Genomic DNA, 26,746 nt, shown 5'->3' with positions numbered 1-26,746 from the left:
GCCTGCCAGCGGCCTAAGGGAAACGAGCAGCGGCCATGGTGGTGGCAGAAAGGAAGGGCCCAGTCAATCACTGCTGCTGTTTGGGCCATTGGCGGAATAGATTGTAAGCCTTTTGGGGACAGCGAACCATCTTATTACTTTTTCTGTATAAACTGTTGTATGAGCTTTTTGTTGTAAGATGGCATATTAATATTAATAATGTTTTTAACTGAAAATATTGGAACCACTGGGGGTTATTAGAATTTAGCTTAAGTATTATTTGTCCAAAGAGTTACCACTTAAACAATGCCTTGAAGTCATCACAATGTTATAGTTGCTGAAGTGTAACCTTGTAGGTGGAACTTGGTATTATGAATAAAGGAAGCCAATCGGAAAATACCTGGGGCAAGTTTTTTCTTCTTATAATAATATAACCCCATACTGTATTTCACAAACTTCTTTTATTGAAATATTTTTTTAAAAATTGATAGTGCTTTTTCATATTTAGCACAGTAATACCACGAGAGAAATTTTAACCACACTTGAGCATTATCCTTCTCAAGAAAAGACGGACCACCACAATTCTTAGGGGCCAAGCTTGCCCCCTTGCTCGCCCACTTTCATGGATGACATTATGCAACTACTTTTACTTAGGGAGCAGCAAAATACATCAGTAGATTACAAAATTTCAAACCTCTACATTCCCTACCCCGCTGCAACATGATCATAGACACCCTGGGTCTTTTATAGTTCCATAAAAAGGTAATAAGGAGCTTCAGTCATTTTAAAATGAACTTTGGGGACTGGAATTTTCATTATCAAACCCAAGCAATGTACATGGGCAAGACGCTCATCTAAAGCACTGATATTCTACCAATCCATATCTAATTCAATTGTGTCAGTTTATGTAGATCTCTTTCAATTGTTTCAAATAGTAATTCATAACTGAGAACAAATCATTCAAGTTAGAATAAATAAAAAATCCTGAATATTTGTCTGATTTTTCAGACCAAGAAATGAAGTTGGCTACTATTTCTTACTTGTTCTTAGCTGAGATAGGAATAGAGAATAGGCCTCTTTGTTTAGAGTTGGTTTTACATCCAGATACCTAGCCAAACATGATAGCCCCTTGGAAAGCCTCCCTTCCAAGGGAAAGAGATTCATACGCTGATCAAAGTAGGTAAAATGACATCAGCATAAAGACTAACCTCAAATACATTTGACCCTATTACAACCCTACTATTTCTTTTTTACCTCAATTGAACTGCAAAAGGTTCAGTTGCACTTATATTAAGTAAATCTGACAAGGACATCCTTGCCTCATCCCACAATGTAAATTTTTTTTAAAAATCTGAGTTCTAACGTGTATTTATTCATCCATCACATTCATATGCTGCCTTCCACCCCACCCCGCCCCCAACCCCATCATAAAACTCAAGCAGAGACACACAGAGCTGCCCCTTCTGGGAGTAGGTGTTTGAGGTCTTTCAGTTTTTAAATTAATTTATTGCTCATGATACACTAGCTATTCCCTCATGATGCTATATTGAACTCACATTTCCAAATGGCCAGTACCAAAGCAGCTGATACCATTAACAGGAAAGTACACAGCAAGATGCAAAGGATGATGGTGACTTTTCTTCGAGAGCAGCATTCCATATTGTCAGTAAAGGTAGGTGAGCTAATGTCTGTAAATAACCAACAACAAGCAAAATGGTTATACCACAGGTATCTAGGAACATAGGAAGCTGCCATACACTGAGTCAGACCACTGGTCCATCTAGCTCAGTATTGTCTACACAGACTGGCAGTGGCTTCTCCAAGGTTGCAGGCAGGGATCTCCCTCAGCCCTATCTTGGAGATGCCAGAGAGGGAACATGGAACCTGATGCTCTTCCCAGAGTGGCTCCATCCCCTGACGGGAATATCTTACAGTGCTCACACTTCTAGTCTCCCTTTCATATGCAGCCAGGGCAGACCCTGCTTAGCTAAGGGGATAGGTCATGCTTGCTATTACAAGACCAGCTCTCCTACAAGACCAGCTGTCTGGTAGGGAGCGGGGCAAATGTGACCTGCACATAAATAAATGGCAGGAGCTCAACCCATGTTGAGAGAGCATATTAAAACATGCATACATGGAAGGAAACGTAGTCTCACTTCTCTCACTGATGCTGTGGTGGATGGGGACAGATGGCATGATGGAATATGAGAGCGGTGATACCTGGGGCCCAAACCTATTTATTTTATTTCATCTTCATCTCACTTTTCTTCCATCGCAACACTCAAGGGGTCTTATATGAGGTTTCAAGATGATCACCCATCCTGGTACTGGCCGGCCCTAGCTCAGTTTAGCTGCAGCAAGATGGTTGACTGTGCCAATTAACAGGTGTGATACCTTAGCCTATCAGTTTCCATATCATCTAATCCTAGTACTTCTGGAAAGACAGAAGGACCTAGTATGTTGGGCACACATCTATAAGGGTCAATAATCCTAGTTTCTGTTCTGTTGTAGGAGGAGAATGACTTAAGGGCAAGAACAGGAGCCCATCACAGCTCAATCCCAGACAGATGTCAACATGGTGTGATCACTCTGCTGATGGCTGGAGGCTTTACACACAGGGCTTCTGCCCCGAATCTCTTTCAGAAGAGAGAGTGTGTGTTCACACACCAGCCAAATGTACCTCAAAGCCCCTGCAAGATTTTTGGACCCGCTCCACACACAAACCAGGCTTTGAGATGCAAATTCTAACTTATCTTGATGTATGTCTGGGTTTTTTAAATGCTGGTTTTAAGCTACTTTTTCTGAAAACGTGGCCAGACCAAATGGGAGAGGCACTGACATAGAATCATTAGCATGATAAGAGGCATGTCTTCAGAAATGCAGTTCTATCTCTGCAGGAGCTCTCCCCCCCGCCCCGCCATTGGCTAGAAAGAAAACACGGAGCACGCCATGAGGATTTGTGTCAAAAGAAAACTGAGAGCAGAGGGGAGGGGCTGCTTCCCTCAATGCCTGGAGTGTACTTCGAAGTAGCTTCGCTCATTTACCCCGGAGCCTGAAGTCAAGTGCGAATAACTCCCTGATGGGCTACATCATCATCTTCGCTGTCAAGTCTGCTGCCAATGATAATATATATATATTTTTAAAGGTTCTAATGAGACCTCTGTTGGAATGATAGAGTGAGGTCTTGCAAGAATTTCCTCACTGCACGTTAAAGCTTTTTGCAGTTTCCGAAATCAGAACAATCATAGCTCCCAAATTTGTTTTCTCAAGGGCAATTAGGAACAAGAGCAGTGCTACATATTTTGGGTGTGTGGAGCAAGGTGCAAATTGCTGCTTCACCATACCCCCCAGCCCAACCCCCTGAAGCATTTAAATGGGGCATGGGTTAAGGTGAAGAGGTGGCTTTCTGGCAGGTCCTTCTTGTTGCCCTGGCCATCTTTCAAGGTTTGCAAGGATGCTGCAATGACAAGAAGCAGCTGCCAGCAAGCAACCTCTTCTCCTTAAACTACATTCCAAAGTTGTCTATCCATCCATCCTCCTTCCTCCTTCCTGTACCTTGAACCTTGCATGATGCTGACTACAGTGAGTGCTTCCTGGGACCCACGTTTGGAGCCAGAGCCACAAGTCACAGTTTGCTGTGCACCTGAGGTGGAAGGAGGGAGAAGGAAGGACTGACAGATGGATGCTGTGAGCAAGGGAGTCTGCAATGCAGCAGGAGCAGCTTGGGCATCATGCTGGGGGGTGGGGGCTGTTGGCAACCCTTCCTCTTTGTGCAGAGCCCTTGCAGAGTGTTGCAAGAACTGGATGGGAAGCTCCCAATCTGACCCATGCAAGACTGGGGTTGCCAGTAATACTTCCCTTTTCATGGCAGAGGCATAACGATAGGGAGGGCAGGGGGGCACGTGCCCCGGGCGCCATCTTTGCAGGCCACGTGGGGGGCGCCACCATGACCCCCGCCGATCCCAATTTTTTTTAAAAAAATAATATTTTTTTAAAAATAAAACTTCTCCAGCTCAGCAGCAGCAGTCAAGGGAGCGCGTCGTCGGCGCCCCCTCCCCCACGAGTGGTCCCTTCCGCGCCCGCGCCCCCTCCCCATTGCTTTGCTGGCCTCCTAAGTATATGTGCTTGGAGACGGCAAGTTTCTGAGGTTACGAGGACTTGGTCTTGGAAGGCAGGAATGGGAGAATGAGATATACGGTAGATGTTTGCGCGCCTTTCGCGGGGAAGGCGAAGCCGAGAGCGCATGCGTGCTGGCGCGGGCCAAACAACTGGGAGAGCGCGAGGCAGGGAGGGAGCGTGTGTGACGAGTGAGAGAGCGTGCGCTGCTGCACTGTCTCTTTAAACCGAGCGCTCCGGAGTCTGGACGCATGTTCAGTCCCTCACCTCGCGCTCCCTCCACTCCACTCCAGAGGTGCCTTCTGAGGCGGCAGCTGATTCCCGCTCCAGCGGCTCACTCCAGCAGAGACTCCTCTGGGGAGCGGCAGCTTCACCTCTCGCTCCCTTCCCCCCGCCCCGTGCATGCTTCAACAGGCGTCATGGACCACGGTCCCAAAGAGGGAAACTCTGCTGCCGGGGCAGCCACTGGGGATGCTGCTCGAGGGGCTGCCACAGTGCCGTCGTCTCCTCCGGCGGGGTGGTGGTGCAAGTGAGGGAGAAGAAGGGACCACTGCACGCCGCCATCCCCTACATGCCGTTCCCTGTGGCCGTCATCTGCTTGTTCCTCAACACCTTTGTGCCAGGGCTAGGTAAGCAGCCTTCAGGCACTGGCCAGGCGCGGAGCAGTTGCACCCCTGGCGCTTGCACGACTGCGGAAGGGTGTGTGTAAGCACGCGCGCAAGAGAGAGAGCGCGAGCTGGCGAGAGGGGGTGCGTGCAGAACTCCCGGCGGCGGGTGCGAGATGCATCCAAGACATGGGCTTCTCTGGTGTTTGTTGTTGTTGTTAAACAAGTGGAAACTGGTATGAATAATATAGTTGATGGGAACAAAAATCAGACAATGAAACAAAACATAGAGAGATTGTCTTTTAAAGAGCTGCCAGGTACATGGGAGTTAACACTTTTGATCTCTGTTCACTGTGCGGACCATTGTTCCAATTTATGAGCTGAAATGGGCAAGGCAGTCCACATCTCTTAGGGTGAGACAAGATGTCAGTGCTTTAAAAAGTCGGGGGTGTGTGCAATTTTAGTGTTTGCCCTGGGCGCCGTTTTCCCTAGTTACGCCTCTGTTTCACGGTCCTTTGCAAGAGTCAGATGGGAAGTTCTCCATCTGATCCTTGAAAGGCTCTGAAAGGGCACCATGCAAGGAGGGAGAGTTGCCAGAACCACACTTCTCATGTAGTGCCCTTCCAAAAGCTTTGCAAGAGTTGGAGAGGATGCTCCCAATTTGTCCCCTGCAAGCTTTGCACATGTGCACCGTGCAAAGATTGCCAGCCACCTTGCTCACTGTGTGGCACATGTGCAAAGGCTTGCTGTGGCCAGTTCAGGAGCGGCCAATCCAACTCTTGCAAGCCCTTGGAGGCAACGTGAGCCCTCAATTTACTTTTTGGTAGCAGCAGTGGCTGCCACCCCAGCTCCTTCTCCTCTTCCTCACTTCATCCTGCCTTTTGCCTGTCCAATAAGCAGAAAGCAGGGAAGTTGGAGTGGCATTCCCCACTCCCCTCTGCCTCTTGAATAGCAATAGGGTGGGAAATGGCAGGGAGGGAGCAGCAGCAATGGACAGCAGTAAATAACAGTGGCACTGCAAGAAAAACTTTGGGGGCGTTTGGGTGGGAATTGGTGGACAAAGACAGCTAATCTGCCCAGAGGTACACCTAGGTAATTTTGGAGACTGGACCTAGAGGCCTTTAGAGCCCCCACCCCCTGAAAATTAAGCATCATCATGCTCAGCTGGGCGACCACACCCTCCGGGACAGACCCAAGAGCATTTGGGGGCCCCTTGGGGCTGTGGAGGCCCTGGACTTCGGCCCAGAAGTCCATGGGTAAGAGCACCTCTGGATCTGCCGCCTCCACCAATCCACCACTTGAGGCAACAGCTTCATCATGCCGTATTAGAAGTGCCCCAGTTCGCAATCTCTTACCTGGCTTCCCATTTATATCATTCATTTGCACTTTCACTTTTGGCTGAGGGTCTTGCTTTGGCCATCTCAGCACTGGTGGAGATAGGTTTTCATAGTCCCTTTGAAAACTGTCTTCAAAGCTGTCTTCAGAATCTGAGAAAGAAAGAGCAGTAGCTAAGGGCTGGTGCCCACACGCATGCCATGGCTTGTGCCACATGACTGGATATGTGGATAATGTGTGGACTGAACAGTATATACGGTGAGCGCTGAAGTGATTCATGTGATCACAGTTGCTAGGAAAAGCGCACCCATGATTGTAGAAATATCATCTATGTCAGTCCACCACCACCTGGTTCCCATTAATGCAGGTGTGACCAACCTTTCACAGGCTAATAGCCAAGGAACCAGAATGTGCAGGGTCAAAGAGCCACACTTAAAGGAAAATTATATATAAACAAATTAATAGATAACTATAAAAACAACAAAATACACTAGTTCGGGGATGGCCAATCTTCATTATTAAAATACAACCTCATTACCTTCGTAATACAAGCAATATTTATATTCTCTGAGACTCCTGACATTCTTTACTTTCAGCTACGTTTTTCAACTGTTTGCCTCCGCCTGCCCCAACTCTCAGGAAAAGATACCATTGCTTTTTTATTTTGACTGAGAGTTTCTTCAAAAGCACACATTTCCCACTCCTCTCATTGAGGAGAGGAGAGGATATCATTAGCTGTCTGCCTTATTTTATTTTGAGCAGCTATCTAAAAATGAAAAGTTCTTTTGAGGGGAGGGGCAGAGTGGGCTTGCTGTTTATTTGTCTATTTATTGATTTACTAGTATGTTTGAGCCCGTTATAATAACGGGCGCTAGCCTTCCCCCCCCCCTTAAGTCTTTTTCATCTCTTTTACTTTTTTTTAACCTGTCTGTCTGCTTCTTTCTCTCTCTGTTTCTTCCTCTTTTTCTCTTTGTTTTTGTTTTCCTGCACCATTTCCCCCCCTCTTCCCTCTCCCTTGTTCCTTTTTTGAAGTGCTGCCTCTACACTCTTCACTGCCTCTGACTCCCAGCGGCTCTCGCAGCCGCTTTGCAGCTCCGTTCAACGTTTGTAAAATGCCGTTTTGAAGTGCTGCCTCTACAGTTTTCGCGGCGGTCCTGGAGCCGGCGCCGCCTCTGACTTCCAGTGGCTCTCGTAGCCGCTTGCTTGCTCCCTCGCGTCACCCGCTCTCCAGAAAGGAGAGACGGCTGCCAACCTTTTCGTTCTCTGTGTCTGCTCTTCCTCCTCCTCCTCCTCGGGCTGGCGCACCTTCTCATCCTGCAACCCGAGCCCCCACTCCCGCCCGCGCTCTCTCCCTCCCTCGAGTCAGTTTTCGAGCAGAGAAGGAACTTTCTCTCCATCTTTTCCTCTCTCTCTCTCTGACGGAGAGGAAGGGGCAACGGCAAGGTATTCTTCAGCACCTCCTTGAACTCTCACTTGATCCTCTGCACCGCGATGTTGGCCTTCTCCGCAGCGGGCTCCCACGGCCCGCACAACCCCCAGGGCGCTGCAGCCACCTCTCAGCCGAGCTGGGCCAAGCACCGCCACCTGTCACCACCACCCCGGCTCCCGGTGGTTAATCCCCGGCCCTTCCTAATCGGCGCCTCCGCCAAGCATGAACGTTATGACATGCGGAGCTTGCCCGGCCCTCCGCTTCCTTGTTCCCTCTGCTTCCTTGTTCCACCAGGCCTTAAAGCAGCGACCTCTCTGGGGAACGGAAGGGAAGCTCGCCGGGCAGAGTCACAAACATGGGCGCCTGTTCCCTTTGTCCGTGCCTCCCTCGGCCGTTCTGCGCCTGCGCTCCGCGCATGCGTAGAACGGCTGAGGGAGGCACGGACACACGCTTGGTTGTCCACGGACGGACACCAAGCGTTTTATTAGAGAGGATTATTTATTACATTTATATCCCACTTTCCTCTGAGGCGCTCAGAGCGGTGTATATGCTTATTTTTATCCTCACAACAACCCTGCGAGGTAGGTTAGGCTGAGAGATACATGACTGGCCCAGAGTCACCCAGTGAGTTTCATGGTTGAATGGGGATTCAAACTTGGGTCTTCCTGGTCCTAGTCCAACACTCGAACCACTACACTATGCTGGCTCTTTACTTGCAACCCCTGAGCACAGCTTGCTTCCAGCAGCTTTTCTCAACCACACTTGGCCTCATTGAACTGGCTGTTTTGAACAGGCATCTCTCTGCTTGCAAGACATTCAGGTCTTATCTTGTTTTTAAGTTCGGCCAACACTCTTGCCCTGTACTTCCAAGACAACTGGGTTCCCATTGCTCAGTGTAAGAAATAGAGGAGGATGTGCAAGAGAGATAGGTTTTTAGCAGTGCAGAATCGGCATCTCCTTACTGGACTGTGTGAGCGGAGACAAGGTGTCCCCTTGTAACTAGCCAAAGAGGCACCATTCAAAGTAGTAATTCTCTTTTATTTAGCAGAGAGAGAGCAACTGGCCCAGGCATGGAGCCAGACCGCCAGCGACCCGTGTCTGGCTGCGCTGGTGGCCCCGCTCACTCCGCCCACCGCATCTGATATCAGATGCGGGGTGTGTGGTCTGGCTCTCAAACGGAGCTGTGCTTCCCTTAAAGGCAGGGAAGAGCCACCCCTGGCCGCGCCACGAATGCAGCACCCATTTAACTCCTGAATGGGGGCCACGCGGCCCCTGCTTAGGAGCTAAACCAGCATCCCCGTGTCTGACATCAGATGCTGGGTGTGTGTGTCAGGGCTGCGAGGTGCGGCCCCTGATTGGTGGCAGCCCGGGTTCTTTGAACCCGTTCGCCCAATGGGAGCTCTGCCCCTGAACTGGCCCTATTCAGCCCCAAGCACAGCATTCCTCCAGTGGTTGATGCTGGTGTCTTCCTTATGTTCATTCTTAATACTGTGAGCCTTTTGGGGAGAGGGAGTTACCTTATTTATTTATTTTATTTTTCTACATGCACCACTTTGAGTACCTTTGTTGGAAAATGGTATATAAAAAGTAGTAGTAGTAGTGGACCAATGCCAGACCAGTGACAAATGCTTCTTCATGTGGGCATGAGTCTGCAGACACAATTGTATGGAAGAACTAAGTGGACTTAGAAGTGTGAATTGACCCTAAGTGTCTATCAGTATTATGGAGCCGTGTCTGTAATATCTCATACAGAGCTGTTGCGTGGCCCCAGCTGTATGGAGGAAGTAACAAATGAACCAATGTTACCACACAGGAGTTTTGTTTTTTGTTTTAAATCACCCTACGCTTCTGTGAATCGCCCTCAAGAAACGACATGGCCCTATGCTGCTTCCTCCCTGTAGCTACTAGCCACAGAAGACCCACTCTCTGTAGCAGATTTTGGAATGCGAATGATTACTAAAAGAGTGGTCACCATCACACGTATCTGAATGGAGAATGCTCCCTAAGCTGGAGAAGAGTTAATATTTAATTCTGTCTTCCACTGATGTTTTCATTTTTTCATGCTAAAGAGCTGTTTATTTCCAAGCCTAGGCCATTCATTCTAAAAGGGAATGTTAAAACAGTCATGAAAAGAGACTGGAAAATAAGTGCTAACCGGCAGACACCGCTGCAGAACTAGGACAAGGACAATGGTCCCCAGTGGCTGGAGCACTAAAAAGTGTCTGGAGCACTAAAACATGTAAGGAGGGTCAATGGATTTCCTCAGAATCTGTAAGGACACTTGTGACAGAATGGGGGTGACGCTATGCTTTCCTGGGATCTACCCCCAGTAGAGAGATTGCTCTGATGCCAAATCTAGGAGCACGCCCATGCCACCATTTGAAGACTGATCTAAGCCACTGACCAGGCTTAGACATGGCTTCAACAAGCTAGAACTGTCCGGCTTGTGACTTATAGGCACTGTACAGCCAGTCCACACAACAAGATTTTATTCTGAAAACAACTCAATAGTAGCAAATGACCTTACGAGGCACAAGGCGAAGAATTTTGCAAGTAACCCTCCAGAACCTGTTAAATCTGACTGAAGCCACTTTATTAAGAAACAAGGGTTGCACACAGAATAAAGAATTGGGGGAAAACAGGGTGAAACTGGGAGTAAAGAAAGGAATATAGGAATTCAAAAGGAAATGCAAAAGATATTTACTAACTGGCTAGCACTGAGTTTTACCTTAGTCTATCAGTAGGCAGGTCCTTGGCTGAGAGAGTGTTAACCTCTACAGCTTCTCCCATGGAACACCCGTTTGCAGATGGAAAAGGGTGAACACTGGCCAGGCCTCTTGCTTTAAAGCCACGAGGGCGGGGAGGGGAGGGGAGCTGGGCTCAGGTTATGGTGGGTCTCACACCTGTCCATAGTTCAAAGAGAATTCTAATTTCCTCCCCTCTGGGTGGTGAGATGCAAAGTGGCCCTATATCTCCTGTGTTGGATAAGATGAGATGAGATTAGGGAATTGGTGCAGGGAGGGTCTGTGAGAGGTTGTGGATTGGTCTCCCTTCAAGATGATGGAGGTCTGTGTTTGTCACAACACCAGTCCTTAAGTAAGGCGGGAGTTTGAAAAGATAGAGAATAAACCAACATGTGGAAAAGCCCAAGGTGGGTTTTAAGAAGGGTTTTAAATTGAAGAGAGATGACATCCTGGGAGTTATTTGCACATGGCTTCATGCTGCAGCATAAATGTTGAGTGAAGCCACTTCAAATTACACTTGTGGCATTGAGGGATGCAGCCCCTCCCCTATGCTCTCGGGTTTTGTTTTGATGCAAGTTCACATGGCATCCCTTCATGTTTTCTTTCTAGCCAATGCAGCGGCGGGGGGGGGGGCGGGGGGCGGGGGGATATTAAAGAGCTATATCTGCATTTGTAAAGAGAGTATCCCTCTTATCATGCTAATGATTCTACTTCAGTGCCACTCCCTATTTGCTATTTGCTCTGGCATTTTCAGAAAAAGTAGCTTAAAACCAGCATTTTAAAACCTGAGATAAGCTAGAATTTGCTAGACAAAGCCTGATTTGTGTGTGGAGTGAGTCCAAGAATCTCAAAGGGACTTCAGGATAAGTTTGGCTGGTGTGTGAACGGACACACTCTCTCCCGAAGGAGATTTGGGGTAGAAGCCCTGTCTGTAAAGCCTCCTGGAGATGTTCTGGGAGGCAGTTAAGGGGCAGTGAGAATGAAAGGACAGCGACATCTGAGGTGGATAAGGGTGTTACAAATGGGCGAGTGAAAGTCAAAGGGGTGTGTTAGGATATAAAAGCTGAGAGATGGAGGCAGCACAAAACCATGGAGGGTTTTGTATGCAAGGACGAGGCTTGTGATGGATCCAGGAGTGGACAGGAAGTCAGTGTGAGGATGCAAAGAGCAGCAGCATGATGATCAGTGCAACAAGAGAAGTAAATTATTTTTGCAGCAGAGTGCTGGACAGAGGTGAGAAAACAGGAAAGCAGAGAAGAGAAAGCAACAGTAGTCAAGTGAAAAATTAGCAGAGCTTTTTTGCCAAGGGGATATAGGAAGAACTGTATTTTTGTAATGTAAAGAGGGAAGTCTCATTCACAGAAAAGATAATTGGTCCCTGATCACAAAGAGCATGTGAACAAAAGGAGGTTGGGGTGAAATATATTTTAAAAATACGACAATGTGATGAGTGACATGATTTGGTGATGGGCTGGAAATGGTGAACAAAGGAGACAGAGGAGTCAAAGAGAAAAGCAAGGCTATTGCCTGTCCAACAGTGTGGCCAGTGATGTTGTCAATGAATAAGGAGAGTGAATGAGGAGAGGAGGACTTGGGAGGAAAGATGAGACTTTGGTCTTGAACATATTGCACTTGAGACTATGAGAAGACATCCCAACAGACACATCAGAGAGAAATGCACATGGAAATGCAGGATTGAATGGAGGGAGAACATCCTGGGGTGGAGAAGTCTCACTTGGAGGTCTTTCCCATGACCTCGCTGGGGAAGGAGGGAGGGTGAGCTCCACGAAGGCAGGCGCTCGCCGACCTTCCCCTGCAGACAAGCAGCCACTGTCTACCCCTCTGCCTTTAGCTGCACCATGTGCCCACGTGAGTGGTGGTGAGGCGGAGAGAGAGCCTGGGAGCAGCAGGACATCCCCCCTCCTGCATCCCATGGTGCCCCAAGGCACGAGCACAGAGGCTGCTCTTGTTAGAGCAGGCGCTGCGCTCACACGGCCGCTGCTCCCCCCACCCCACCCTCCGGCTCACTGCCAGAAATGGTGGCAGGCCAGAGGGAAGCCATTTAACCTGGTGGTGATCGCCCAGACCACAGGTTTGCTTAACCTTGACTAAATGCCATGCTGTGTTAAAAAGTGGGGCTTGGCGTGGGGGCAGCACCGAGAGTGATCTCACTCCCGGCACTTCACACGCTCAGCCTAACCCAGGCTGGGCTGCCTTAGCCTGGGTTAGGTGGCACGTGTGAATGCCCTTTGGACATCATTAACATACAGGTGTTATTGAATGCCATGGGATGTGATGAGTTTGCCCAGGGATAGTGTGGTAGTGAGAAAAGAGTAGAGGGCCAAGAACAGAGCCCTGAAGGACCCTAACCCAGAAAAAGCAAAACAGAGGAAGAGCTTCTCATTATAGAAACACTGAAAGAGTGACAGATAGAAAGAGAACCAACTGAGGACAGAGCCACGAAGCCTAAGGTACAAATGGAGTCAAGCAAGAAAGAGAGATCTACTGTATCAAGGGCTGCAGATTCAAGGCACAACTTCTAGAGATCAACTTGTGGAATTCTCTGCCACAAGATGTGGTGACAGCCAACAACCTGGTTGGCTTTAAGAGGGGTTTGGATAGCTTCACAGAGGAAAGGTTTATCAACGGCTACTAGTTGGAGGGCTATAGGCCACCTCCAGCCTCAAAGACAGGATGCCTCTGAGTACCAATTGCAGGGGAGTAACAGCAGGAGAGAGGGCATGCCCTCAACTCCTGTCTGTAGGCTTCCAGTGGCATCTGGTGGGCCACTGCGTGAAACAGGATGCTGGACTAGATGGGCCTTGGGCCTGATCCAGCAGGCCTGTCCTTATGTTCTTAGAGATTTGTGGAGAGGCTGAAACCTGAAGACCTCTAGTTTATCTGTGTGCACATTAATACTTTTTTTTTAAAAAAACCCACCACCCCAACATTTATCTAGAAGGTAAAAATGGGACAAAACATAGATATTGCATTTCCAGGAGCTTTTTCAGATAGTGCTTTCAGCTCTTGGAGTACAGGTGAAACTCGGAAAATTAGAATATTGTGCAAAAGTCCATTAATTTCAGTAATGCAAATTAAAAGGTGAAACTGATATATGAGACAGATGCATTACATGCAAAGCGAGATAAGTCAAGCCTTAATTTGTTATAATTGTGATGATCATAGCGTACAGCTCATGAAAACCCCAAATCCACAATCTCAGAAAATTAGAATATTACATGGAACCAAGAAGACAAGGATTGAAGAATAGAACAATATCGGACCTCTGAAAAGTATAAGCATGCATATGTATTCAGTACTTGGTTTGGGCCCCTTTTGCAGCAATTACTGCCTCAATGCGGCGTGGCATGGATGCTATCAGCCTGTGGCACTGATGAGGTATTATGGAAGACCAGGATGCTTCATTAGCGGCCTTCAGTAATTCTGCATTGTTTGGTCTCATGTCTCTCATTCTTCTCTTGGCAATGCCCCATAGATTCTCTATGGGGTCAGGTCAGGCGAGTTTGCTGGCCAATCAAGCACAGTACACTGTATACTTTTCAGAGGTCCGATATTGTTCTATTCTTCAGTCCTTGTCTTCTTGGTTCCATGTAATATTCTAATTTTCTGAGATTGTGGATTTGGGGTTTTCATGAGCTGTACGCCATGATCATCACAATTATAACAAATTAAGGCTTGACTTATCTCACTTTGCATGTAATGCGTCTGTCTCATATATCAGTTTCACCTTTTAATTTGCATTACTGAAGTTAATGGACTTTTTCACAATATTCTAATTTTCCGAGTTTCACCTGTACTATTGAGCACAGATCAACCAGAAAAGCTAGTGAGAAGTTTACCCAGAACCGAACACTGGTCTATACCAACCCATACCACGATCCCCATGGCAAGGTTGGCCCATTAATGAAAGTGCAAGGAGCTCCTCTTGCTACAATGCCTTTAGCCAGACATTGTTCAGATTTAGCAGGGCAAGAACCTCTTGCTCTATCCTATGCTTGCTATGCTTTTGTTGGGCCTCTGAGGCAAGCTCTGGCTGGCCTTCCCACACTGAGTCTAATAATTCTTCTTCCAAGCAGGGACTGGAAATCCATCTTTCAAGGGAGACTTCTCTCATCACTGTAAATAATACAATCTAGCACAGCAAACTCTGGCCAGGGTAATGAAGGGGGGGGGGACCCTTCAAGGCTCCCCACCCACCCAGCAACAACTCAGTTCCTACCTGGCCTCTGATGTGCCATTTGTTCTTTCCTGGTGTGCAGCTCCAGTGCCCCACAACAGTCTGGGCGCTGAGTTTAGATAATTGTTCCTCCCAAGCAAGATGTGTCTACTTCCCCAAAGTCAGCCCCTGACTTATCATGACCAAGTCTTGGTGTCTATATTTTACAAAATGCCCACGAGCTCTTTTGTGGTTCAGAAACCACAAGCAGCACAGTTCCTTCCCACCATTACTCCTCTGCCATCTCCTTAAGTTCCTGTTGAGTGAGAGATGCTGAAAGGAGAGCATCAGCCTTATCCGGACCTGTGATAATGTGGGGGGAAGTTTGTCCAAATAAGGCCTACTTTCTAACAACTGTAGCTGGAAAAATCAGTCAGCTTCCTCAAAAATATGCAGAGACCTTTCCTTTACTATAAACATCCAATGGCACACAAATAACTATCACACCAATTCTCTGCATGTATACACCAAAGTAAGACCCATTGTGTTCAATTGATATTACTCCCAGGTAAATGTGCAAAGGATTGCATCCTGAGATATTCACCTGGGCCTTTCCCAGGCAGCAGGGCTTAACCACGGAATTGTGGGGTTAAGCAGAGTGAGTTATGAGGTAATATATTAGCTGCATATAAGCACAATAAAGATAATTTGAAGAAACCTGGGGGCCACCATGCACATAGGGCTGTTTTAATAGGGTTCCTGTCAGTTCTTTCCAAATTTTTACCGTGCACCATTCATAACGTTCATACTGTGTTCACGTCCATTTAGGGTGTACCACTTCCAGAGTAGGCTTTTCTTAAAGCCTCACTTTTTCTATTTTTAGCCTACTTTCCAGTAGGCTTATGAGATCACCCGGCTTCCTGTGTGTGTGTCCGTCCGTGTGTCATCACCTATCAACTTTGCGACGCCTGGACCAATATGAACCAAATCGGGTACAGTTGTAGGGACAAATAGAGACACCTCAATGGCATAGTTTGAAATGATGTCATCCACCCCAATCCAAGATGGCAGATGTGTAACTTTTGAGGTACAAGTGGGCTAGCTTGTGAACCGCTTAACCAATTTGCACCAAATTTGCTACAACTGCAGGGACACATAGGGATGCGCAAATGTCATAGTGAGTGATGATGTCATCCACTCCAATTCAAGATGGCGGCCATGTGAATATCTGAGATGCAAGCGGGCTTATTTGTGAATTGCCTAACCAATGTAAACCAAATTACATACAGTGGCAGTGAGTGACATACAGGGACACCTCAATGGTGTAGTTTGTGATGATGTAATCCACACCGATTCAAGATGGTGGACGCGTAAACTTTTGAGGCGCAAGTGGGCTAACTTGTGAACTGCTTAACCAAATTTGCTACAGCTGCAGGGACACATTGGGATGCCAAAATGTCATGGTGTTGGATGATGTCATCCACTCCAATTCAAGATTTGTGGACTGCCTAACCACTTTAAACCAAATTACGTACAGTGGCAGTGAGTGACACACAGGGACACCTCAATGGTGTAGTTTGTGATGATGCAATACACACCGATTCAAGATGGCGGACGCCTAAACTTTTGAGGCACAAGTGGGCTAACTTGTGAACCACTTAACTAATTTGAACCAAATTTGCTATAGCTGCAAGGACACATAGGGATGCTGAAATGGCATGGTGTATGATTATGTCATCCACTCCAAGATTGCAGCCATGTGAACATCTGAGGCGGAAGCGGGCTAATTTGTGGACTGTCTAACCCATTTGAACTAAATTGGGTACAGTTGCGGTGAATGACACACAGGGACACTCAACGGTGTAGTTTGTGATGATGTCATCCACACCAATTCAAGATGGCGAATGAGTAAACTTTTAGGCACAAGTGGGCTAACTTGTGAACCACTTAACCAATTTGAACCAAATTTGCTACAGCTGTAGGGACACATAGGGACACCTCAATGGCATAGATTGTGACAATATCATACAACCCAATTCAAGATGGCAGACATGTAAACCTTTGAGGTGCAAGTGCACTAACTTGTGGACTGTCTAACCAATTTGAACCAAATTTGCTACAGCTGTATGGACAAATAGTGCTGCCCCAATAATGTAGTTTGTGGTGATGTCATCCATCCTAATCCAAGATGGTGGGCGTGTGAACTTTTGAGGTTCTTGACTAACTTGAGGACTGTCTAACCAATTTGAACCAAATTTGATACAGTTGTAGTGAATGACACACAGGGACACCTCAATGGTGTAGTTTGTAATGATGTAATCCACCCCAATCCAAGATGGCGGATGCATGAACATTTGAGGTGCAAGAGATCTAACTTATGGACCTTGATTTGAACTAAATTTAGTCCAGTTGAGGAGACAGTGAAAGGAAAGTAGGCTGATTAGTTCTTACTAGAACAACTTGTTCTTTTGACGTTTGCTTGGTGATCTTGTGGAACTTCGTTCTATGTACCTCCACCTGCACCCACATGTTGCAGGTGAACAGAACGATATCCTCCAAGATGGCCAAGCAAATGTTAAAGAAAAAGAAAAAAGTGAGGCTTTAAGAAAAGCCCTCTTATGTTCATGATAAAGTACCACTGGAAGTCAAACAGAGTAAGGAGGCTTTTCAAAAGGAAAAAAAAGAGAGAGAGATTTTATTAAAAGAAGAAAACAAAATTGCAGGTGCATAGAACAATATCCTGCAAAATCACCAAGTTTTTTTTTTTTAAATGAACATAGGCTTGAAGAAAAGGCGCTCTATCAGCATGGCCCCTCCATACATCTCAGAATAAATGTTGGTGTATATTGGATACATCGAAGCATCCCAAAAGGCCACTGTAAAAACTGGAAGTTTTTAGTGTGGAGATAATGCTGGCTAAGCTCCAATGAGCAGGGAAAACCCTGAATTGTGTAAGGAATGCTCCCCAATATCTTGCATGGACTTCAACATAAATACAATACACTGTTTGTAATAACAGAGATTGGCCATTTTGGGGAGCCATAAGCACACACTAAGCTTCTACATTTCCCATATTCAGCTGCAAACTATCTTTGCTTCTCACCCCACCTCACCTCTGACACCCTCCTAATCCAAGCAAAATTTTCAAATGTATTTTGGGGAAACACAACACACCCCACCCATGAGGTGTTTTGAGCTCATTCAGATTTAGGAGCAGCAGTTGTTGGGTGGAGTGACTACGGAGGTTTCTTCCTTGTAAGAACAGCTGTGTTTGAGGCCCTGTGTGTCTGTGATCCTTGTATTATTGTGTGAAGTCTCTCTACCAGCACAGCAATAACCATAGTAAGTAACTGGTGGCTATGGTGACTTTTCAGTATGCCCCTCAATCACATCCTCATCTTTCCCTATAGCTTGTGCTACATTACCGCCTGCAGCTTTCTTCCGCAAATAAATTTTATTCTCTGTAAACATCACACAAGCTTCTCTCCACCTTTCTCAGGTTCAGTTTGATCTCTGAGGAAACACTACATATCATTACTTCATTTTTTGCAGAATGATTATTATAAACAAGTTAGGCTGAAAGCTTGATGCCATAGTGACATTTCCAGGTTTGCACCCCTTCCCTAAGGTGCTTTTTGTTTCTTCCTTACAGTTTTTGCAGGAGTTGTAAAGGTGGAGAGTGGATGAAGTTACTATAAGAGGGCGATAATAACTTCATATGTTGGCTGAAGGAGAAGAGATAGGAAAAGTAAGTCAAGGTCACATTTGACCCTCTCTCCTGACCCCAGAAAACTACAGGTACTTCCCATCTCCATGCTCCATTTCAAAACCAAACTTGCTGAGAACTGCCCAGAATAAGTAGGAGAGGGAATATCCCTTTTAAAAGAATGGGCTCATTATTAGCACAGATATTTTTAAGTGCAAGGGAAATTGTATCTTTCTGCAGTACACATGTTAATATGCAGCCTTTTCCTATATCAGCATCTTCCTATATCACCGCTGCCCAATATAGATGTTTCCCATAATCTGGGAAACATACGAGTGAGGATTCGAACCAGCAACCTCTGGCTTGCTAGTCAAGTCATTTCCCTGCTGCCATTATACAAGGGGGAAATTTAAGAATTCTAAAGAAAATGATCAGTCAATATCAGTGGTAGCTTCTAATGCAACAATTGGTGGAGTGGGAGCAGTGAGCACTACTACAGGATTTCTGGTCAGCAGTAAAAAAAGAAAAGAAAGAAAGCTATCTAGTGAGTCTGTACTCACACTTCCCCACCTTTGAACTTGGCTAATCACTTGATAAAGAGGCTAGGTTGTTGCTAGTAAGGCATATTAACCTTTGTCAATTTTCCAAAGCCTGAGGACTGTTGATCCAAGCTAAGCATAAATTGTACTTACAAAAACCTGTGTCATCATTTGCAATCACAGGCCCATTGTGGATGAGACACCAGGTGCAACCATGCAATCAGGATGGGGTCACACCGAGAACATGCCTGCCCTGGTGTCTCTGGAGAATGTCCCGGTGCACTGTCAGGTCATAACACAATTGTGTGAGCAGGATGTTCATCTGAATAGTCCCTCTACATGTGCCCGACGGCCCTGTGGATTTTGGAACATGTATAGAGATAAACATCCCCCTCATTGCAATTAAGGGACACCTTGACAGTGTGCTGGGACAGGGACATCCTAGTAATGTCAAGGTGCACGGGCTCTCAGTACAACTCCATCCTGCTTGTGAGTTGTGGAAAGTCTCTCTCCAAATCGGCCCACAGTTGATTATATCCTAAATGCAGAATACTTTTGTTATCATTATAAAACTGGTAGAGTCCTGATACTTTTAAATCAAGGGATACTGCAGAGATGATTTCAAACATGCTTATCATGAAATGGGAATAGAAGAGGCTATATGTCCCTACACATATGGTAAAGCTATAGAAATAGAGTACAGATATGAATTATAAACTTGCCTACAAAGCCCCACCACCAGTGGGAATTTTAATTGACATTATTTATTATTTATTTATTCTATTTATTCATCAATTTACAGTGATGATAAAAAAGCAACTCGGAGAAAAGAGAGACTTTTATACTTAACCAGATGGGCTTTTTAACCAGAGGAGAAAGATCTGGCTGATCTCTTCTTTGATCTGTCAAAACAGAACAGCAATCTATATTAAGACTCTCCCTTCTGAAGGAAACTCTTGTCTAAAAAGCATGTCTTTGGATGAAATATTTTTATTGACAAATAAGAAGAGCAAAGAAGTCTCTGTTCCTTTTCATGAGTTGCTTCTTATAGAAATAAAGAAAAAAAGCACTAAGAAACCAGAGGATGTCAAATCCCAATTTGCTCCCTATGTACTTCTCTGTAGCTAGCATATAAGCACAAAGCCTATTTTCGCCACCTACTATTGAGCCGGTTTTAAATAGCAGGGGTGCAAGTGCCCTGATGAATCATAGCCTCGCGAGACATCCGGGCTCTGAGTAAATTCTCATTTGCTCCCTTTCCCCCGTGTTACGTCACAACAGCGCGGAACTTTGGGGGTTCTTCTGGGTGGGGCGAGGGGGAGGAGTAACCCGGCGCTGACCGAGGAGAGCCGTGGTGAGTCCCGCTTTATATCTTGTTTTAAATACGGCAACGCGGGAAGAAAGAGGCCCGTGAATGAAACTGCCGCTGGGAGATAAGAGGGGTGGCGACTGGCGGCAGAAAACCAGACGAGGCTGCGTGCGCTGCAGAGCCCACCTAAAGCATCTTTCCGTCACCCGCCCGGTCTGGCTACAAGACTTCATCCGATGAAAGGCCTGTCCAACCAGTGCATAAGGATTTGCTGAAAAATCTTTGCTAATTTCTCAGCCGCTTTGCGGGATTACAATTTCTAGGGTTTCCAGAGCGTTAAACAGAGTTTGCATTTCTAAGGGAACCTGGGATTAAGAGTTTGGTTACTCTGTAAACTTCTACCACCACTTAAACTGACTTGAAATCAGGTTAATAATGTGATTAAGACAGACGGATACTGGGTGTGTTTATTATTATTATTATCATTATCATTATTTATAATATCTTATGGATTGAATAAGTGCAAAGTAAAATTGTGTCTTGGCCAGCTAGTTTAAAACTTTGCTTGTTCCCACCTCACCTAAATGTTCAAAACATAAAAATAGGTCATGCTATATTTATTTTATATGTATCCCATGCTGTTTCCAAGGAGTTTAGGCTTGCATGTGTATGCCCCTTCCCTTAATTTTATGTACTCTTACAAAAATTCTCTAGGGTAGGAGATTGAGAGGTAGTGATTAGCCTCAGGTTATCTGGTGAGCATTATAGCTGGGTGGGACTCTGATCCCAAGTCTCACCATCTAGGTCCTGCACACTAACCACTATACTATGCTCGTTTATATATCTGACATCTCCTGGGAAATAAATAGCATCTAGAAGCTGCTGCACATGCTGAGGCCCTACTGATGCAGGCCAAATGCTTACTACTCAATATAACATTTCCCTTCTCTCTGTAGCACCATGGATGCACGTTTTACTCGTGGTAAATCCGCTATTCTTGAGCGGTCACTCACTCGACCCAAGACAGATGTCAGCCTCAGTGCCTTTTCACTGCTGTTCTCTGAGATTGTGCAGTATTGCCAGAACCGGGTCTACTCTGTCTCTGAGCTTCAGAACAAGCTTTCTGAGCTAGGCCAGCAAGTGGGAGCCCGTATCTTGGATGTGCTGGTGATGCGAGAGAAGAATGGAAAGCGAGAAACCAAGGTCATCAATATCCTGCTCTTCATCAAAGTGACTGTGTGGAAAGCCCTCTTTGGGAAGGAAGCCGACAAGCTTGAGCAAGCCAATGATGACGACAAAACCTACTACATCATTGAGAAGGAGCCTCTCATCAACACGTATATTTCAGTGCCCAAGGAAAACAGCACACTCAACTGTGCTTCTTTCACAGCTGGCATTGTGGAGGCCATGCTCACTTGCAGTGGATTCCCTGCCAAAGTCACAGCCCACTGGCACAAGGGCACCACCCTCATGATCAAATTTGATGAGTCTGTTATAGCGCGTGACAAAGCCCTGGATGGACGCTAAGTACATCCTGTGTGTACTAATCTGAATTGCTCTTCTGTATATATGTATTTCAACAAGATTCTGAAATAACTGCCCTGTCAGTGTTTGGGCAGTATATAGTGAGGGAGAACAAGGTTCAGTGTCTACATCAGAGCAAGCGACTTGTGTTCCATTCTCTGATGCAGACATAATTTTTCTACAGCATTGATACAGATCACCTAGGGCCCAAAAAATGTACTTCCAGAAATCTACCCTAAACTCCGTTCTCTTAAACTTGATAGATGCTGAAGATTGGGGAGGCAATGGAGATCATTGTTTTCCTTACCAAGAGAGATTTCATCCATCAAGCAGGGCTAAATAATGTAGACAAATGTATGAGGCATTCCTTTCAGTTGTTGTTTGGCATTTCTTTGTTGCTGCCCTACTGAAATTGCCACCAGAAGATACTAATGCTGGCCTCTTTGCTTTGGAGTTTGCTGTGAAGCCTCTGTGCTCACATTATTACCCCTTCCAGTTACTGAGGATTGTACTCTGCTTGCTGTCTTGCCTGCAGGAATGAGTCAGCAAAGCATACCTCAGCAAAGCAGTTGCATTCCATAAACCTCTTAACAACTTGCCCAGCCTTTAGAGTTGCTAAGGTGTTCAGACAGAGAGCTTTAGAACAGATTCTTCAAGGCCAGTTTGAAATGTCTCAGAGTGGGTGGGGCCTGAGTGCTGGTGCTCTTCCTGCTCTGTAGACAAAAAGGCAACAAAGCTCTAAATCCGGTATCGGCTTTCCTGCTCTTCCAATGGAATTGCTAAGTGAAGGCACCATTTGAGAAATTGTCCCAGAGCTGTTCCTAGGGCTTTTGCATCAGCACAATTTGCCTTTCTCTCAGACCATAGCAGGAAATAGCTTTGTGGAGAAAAATGTGACCTTTAAAAAGAAGAAAAGGGTGGGGGGAGACATTTGTGAAAATAACAAGAATATACTGTTGAAAGAAGCTTACTTCTTTAAATCAGTCAATTTCAGATATTCTGTCAAACTAAATAAGGTCAATAACAGTTCTGAAGAATCTTCCTCCCCGTTAATAAACTCTGTTAAATAGCCCTTTTAAAGTTCTCACGATGGTCCTGTTCTGTACCCAATACATTACAGAAGCAGTGGTAGCATTCTGTCGAGAAGGCACTAGGTGGCAGTAAACTCCATTGGCATATATTTTGTTGTGCTGTTAAAGGGTTGTGAAGGAGATTACTCTTTAAATTTTGCTTCATGTGATTCTAAAGCCATGTAGCGCCATCTTATGAATGTTCATTGGGAATGAAAGATCCCTGATGCTGAAGAATAAAGTCCTCTAGAACAGGGATTATCAACGTTGGGTCCCCAGATGTTATTGGACCTCAACTCCCATAATCCCCAACCAAAAGCCACTGGGGCTAGGGATTATGGGAGTTGAAGTCCAATAACATCTGGGTCCCCAGCGTTGAAGATCCCTGCTCTAGAAGACTGAAAAAGCGTTGGTAACCACAGTGTGCAAGTATATGATCTCATCAGGAGAATTTGTTCAAAAAAACCCCATTGTATTACATTACATGCCAAGTTTCCGTGTATGCGTGTTCTGAAAGATAAACTCTCCCATCGTATTCATACTTTTGTAGAGTGTTTCTCATTCCTAGGTAAGCCTCTCATAGATTGACTACCTTGAGAAGGAGAGTTCTCTAAGGAATTCACACAGGGAGTCTGTCTATACAGAATGAGCTGCTGGAATTCTAGACTGCTCCACTTCTTCTAGACTGCATGCGCAGAGGCCATGTATGTGCCAGCACTGCATGGGGGCAGCTGGGGGAAAGTGCTGCTGGTTCATGATGATGAAGGAAATGGTGGTATGCAGCGGAAGAGCAGGTATGGACCTGCTCTCCTCTGTGTTAAAGGGGCTGTGTCAGCTCTATGTTTTAAAGGGGTGTGCCATAATTTGGATGCTGAATTGCTTTCGTGCACATCCCTAAGGGGACGTTCTTGAAGCTATGACCCACCCTCCTGCTCTAAGGTAGTACAAACAGAACGAAATGGGTGTGATTCAGGAAGGTGTAGAATGGGTTTAAAGATGCTTGGTCCTCCATACTACCAGTCTTTCTTTCAGTCACACCATGTGTAAATGCACAGACAACCAACAAAAGTATATTTATGACCAACAAAAGGAAGTAATTTTTCACGCAGTGCATGATTAATCTATGGAATTCTCTGCCATGGGGTGTGGTGATGGCCACCAGCTTGGATGGCTTTAAAAGGGGTTTAGACAAATTCTATCACTGGATACTAGTCTAGTAGCTATAGGCCACCTCTAGCCTTACAGGCAAGATGCCTCTAAAAACCAGATGCAGGGTAGGGCACTGTGTGAAACAGGTTGCTGGAATGCATGGGCCTTGGGCCTGTTCCAGCAGGGCTGCTTTTATGCAAATCCTCTTTATAGAAGTGAATTAATGTGATGTGAGGGCAAGTTCAGATCATCTCAAGAAGAATCCTTTTATGGCAGGATTATGCAGATAACTCTGGAAAGGAGACTATATAGGAATTCTTTTTACTAGCCTTTTGTCACTTGGAGAGATTTTCAGCTCTCCCCCCCCCCCGCCTGCCTTCAAAGATGAAATAAGTTTGGGGTGGAGCTACAAACTGCAAGTATTTCAAAAATACCTTTATGACGTCCTTGAAAAGTTCCTACTTGTAAATAACAGACATCTATGTGCATATGAATAAAAAGCATCTGTATACACTAAATCGTTACATATGTCTAGAAGTAATACAATTTCTGCTAATTTGGAACAGATTATATGTTGGATTGTAGTCTTAAACATTACACTAATCAATAACTGAGTGTTTGGGTTTTTTTGAGCCCATCAGCACATGTTCCTATAGTTGTTGTTCAGCTGAAAGACCTAGAATCCAATTGCAAGGGTTTCCTGCAGTCATAAGTAAAACTATAAAACTAATATAATATAATATATATTATTTCCTGCAGTCATAAATAAAACTATAAAACTAATAATGTAATGTAATGTATAAGTAAAACCATGAAACTAGCTGGGTGACTCTGGGCCAGTCACTTCTCTCTCAGCCTAACCTACTTCATAGGGTGGTTGTGAAAGAGAAACACAAGTATGTAGTACACCGCTCTGGGCTCCTTGGAGGAAGAGCGGGATATAAATATAATAATAATAAGTCAGCAAGTGCTGGACAGGTGTAATGTAGGATAAAATGGACTGGTGATGGTGGAGGTACCCACCAACTAGATTGTGAGAGTTAATATCCTCTCCTATTGCTCAGTTAGTCTTGTTCTTAGGTGTGTGTTAACTAAGGATTCTCCATGGAACAAGAGCAACTTCTTAGGAGATATTTTGTACTTCAGAATAGGTATCCAAGTACAAAATACATGATGATAGTGTTATGAAAGCAATGTGTGTATGCACGGTGACTTCCCCCTTAAAATTACAAGTGAGTAGGGGCCTGATATTTTCCTTATCCCACCTTATGTGTTTTTAATAGAAAAGCTTTAGGGGTGTGTGTCTGTGCTGCCCTACATAACTAGTGCTTATTATGTGTGTGCTTATTCTGCTTGGAGATCTAAACATCTCTTGTAAGAAACAGCCCTTGGAGACAAACCCTTTGCATCCTGCAACTGTAACTTGTTCTGCATGTTGAGATAGCTGAGTAAGGTAAAGGTAAAGTGTGCCGTCAAGTCGATTTTGACTCCTGGCGCCCACAGAGCCCTGTGGTTTTCTTTGGTAGAATACAGGTACCTTCGCACATATTGTGACTGCCCCCTTTCTGTCTTCTCACTCATCTGCCTTCTACTGCAGTAACATCACAAAGAAGAAAATGGATGTTGCTACAAAGTATAGTCCAGCTTAATGATAAAATTAGCTTGCAGTGAGGTAGGGCTGTTAGTGATAGGAAGAGAAAAAGCTTTGTAACAGAGGCTTGGGAAGTCCACATGGTGCAGCTCATGGTGGGTCTTGTCTGCAGAATGCAGCTATCGAAGTACCATCGGCACCACCCACCTGCAATCTGCTAGAAATATAGATCCATCTAGACATAACCAACCAAAGTAACTGCTATGTGAGCAAACTATATGCTTGTTTAGATCTACTCTCATGTAAATAACATTCATTCAAAGCAGAGCTAAGGATAGTAATCTCTTTCTGTGGTTGGACATATGCAAAGCACTCTTTTTCTTAGAAGAAGCAACATGCATGCTCTTACAAGCCTCTTCCCATTTTCTGGTCGATAAGAATACCCATTCTGTACAATGTTTCCGCACAAATGACATGCTTCAAATAAAGTATAGTACAATGTACATATTCTGCTGCTAAGAGAAAGGAAATAGTTCCAGCAAAATCCATACTAGAAAATTCTTGCCTTGGACTGTGGCTACAACTTTAAGCTTGCTTTGAGGAACAGCCCCATTCAACTTAGCACGGCTTCTGAGTAAGTATGTTTAGGATAAGGCTGCATGGAACAAGTGTCTAAGAGAAGATACAGGTGGGAGGTGCAGGAAGAGGAGGAGAGCTGGTCTTGTGGTAGCAAGCATGACTTGTCCCCTTTGCTAAGCAGGGTTTGCCCTGGTTGCATATGACCTGTGTTAGCACTGTAAGATGTTCTTCTTGGGGGTTGGAGCTGATCTGCATGCAGAAGGTTTCAAATTCCCTCCCTGAGGTGAGAGAGATTCCCTCCAAGATAAAGGGGGAGAGAAAGTCTGCCTGCAAGCTTGGAGAAGCCGCGTCCAGTCTGTGTAGACAATACTGAACTAGATGGACCTATGGTATGTTTATTTATTACATTTATATCCCACTCTTCCTCTGATGAGCTCAGAGCGGTGTATATTCTTATTTTTATCCTCACAACAACCCTGTGAGGTAGATTAGGCTGAGAGATACATGACTGGCCCAGAGTCACCCAGTGAGTTTCATGGTTGAATGGGGATTCAAACTTGGGTCTTCCTGGTCCTAGTCCAACACTCGAACCACTACACTATGCTGGTTCTTTACTTGCAACCCCTGAGCACAGCATTGCACTGGCTGTTTTAAACAGGCATGTCTCTGCTTGCAAGACATTCAGGTCTTATCTTGTTTTTAAGTTCAGCCGATACTATGCTGGCTATATGGCAGCTTCCTATGTATTGGTTCTTTCTCCACTTTCACTCTGGGGCTGGGTACAAGTTCTGGGCTTGCCACTGCCACCTCCCTCTATACCTAGCTCACAGATGAGCATTTTCTCCTCCGCCACCTAATGGCGCAGTGGGAAGTAACTTGCCTAGAGAGCAAGAG

At 45.4% G+C, this 26,746-nt stretch overlaps 1 protein-coding gene and 1 long non-coding RNA gene across 3 annotated transcripts; one reads left to right on the top strand and one right to left on the bottom strand.

The window, feature by feature from the left end:
• Window positions 1–1,575: 1,575 nt before the first annotated feature.
• On the bottom strand, window positions 1,576–10,263 carry LOC128346873 (uncharacterized). Its single transcript, XR_008317255.1, has 3 exons — window positions 10,193–10,263; window positions 6,056–6,187; window positions 1,576–1,667 (listed from the first exon to the last, which is right to left on the bottom strand). It is a non-coding gene; the product is annotated as an uncharacterized LOC128346873 (long non-coding RNA).
• Window positions 10,264–19,856: 9,593 nt separating this feature from the next.
• Window positions 19,857–23,072, top strand: TRAPPC5 (trafficking protein particle complex subunit 5). 2 transcript variants are annotated; one of them, XM_053301085.1, is made up of 2 exons: window positions 19,857–19,984; window positions 20,896–23,072. In XM_053301085.1, exon 2 carries the CDS (start codon window positions 20,900–20,902, stop codon window positions 21,464–21,466), a length of 567 nt encoding a protein of 188 aa, XP_053157060.1. In that variant the 5' UTR covers window positions 19,857–19,984; window positions 20,896–20,899; the 3' UTR covers window positions 21,467–23,072. The 2 variants fall into 2 exon arrangements, with proteins under 2 accessions (XP_053157060.1, XP_053157061.1); XM_053301086.1 differs by lacking the exon at window positions 19,857–19,984 and adding an exon at window positions 20,000–20,400.
• The last annotated feature ends 3,674 nt before the right edge of the window (window positions 23,073–26,746 follow it).

This window comes from Hemicordylus capensis, chromosome 2 (assembly GCF_027244095.1).
Source record: "Hemicordylus capensis ecotype Gifberg chromosome 2, rHemCap1.1.pri, whole genome shotgun sequence".
NCBI lineage: Eukaryota > Metazoa > Chordata > Lepidosauria > Squamata > Cordylidae > Hemicordylus > Hemicordylus capensis.
The sequence above is the reverse complement of the archived record's forward strand: the minus strand, read 5'-3'. Positions and strand labels throughout refer to the sequence as shown.

What these genes read in the sequence shown, in the direction of transcription:
- TRAPPC5 (XM_053301085.1), top strand. Translation starts at nt 20,900, where the DNA reads ATGGATGCACGTTTTACTCGTGGTAAATCCGCTATTCTTGAGCGGTCA.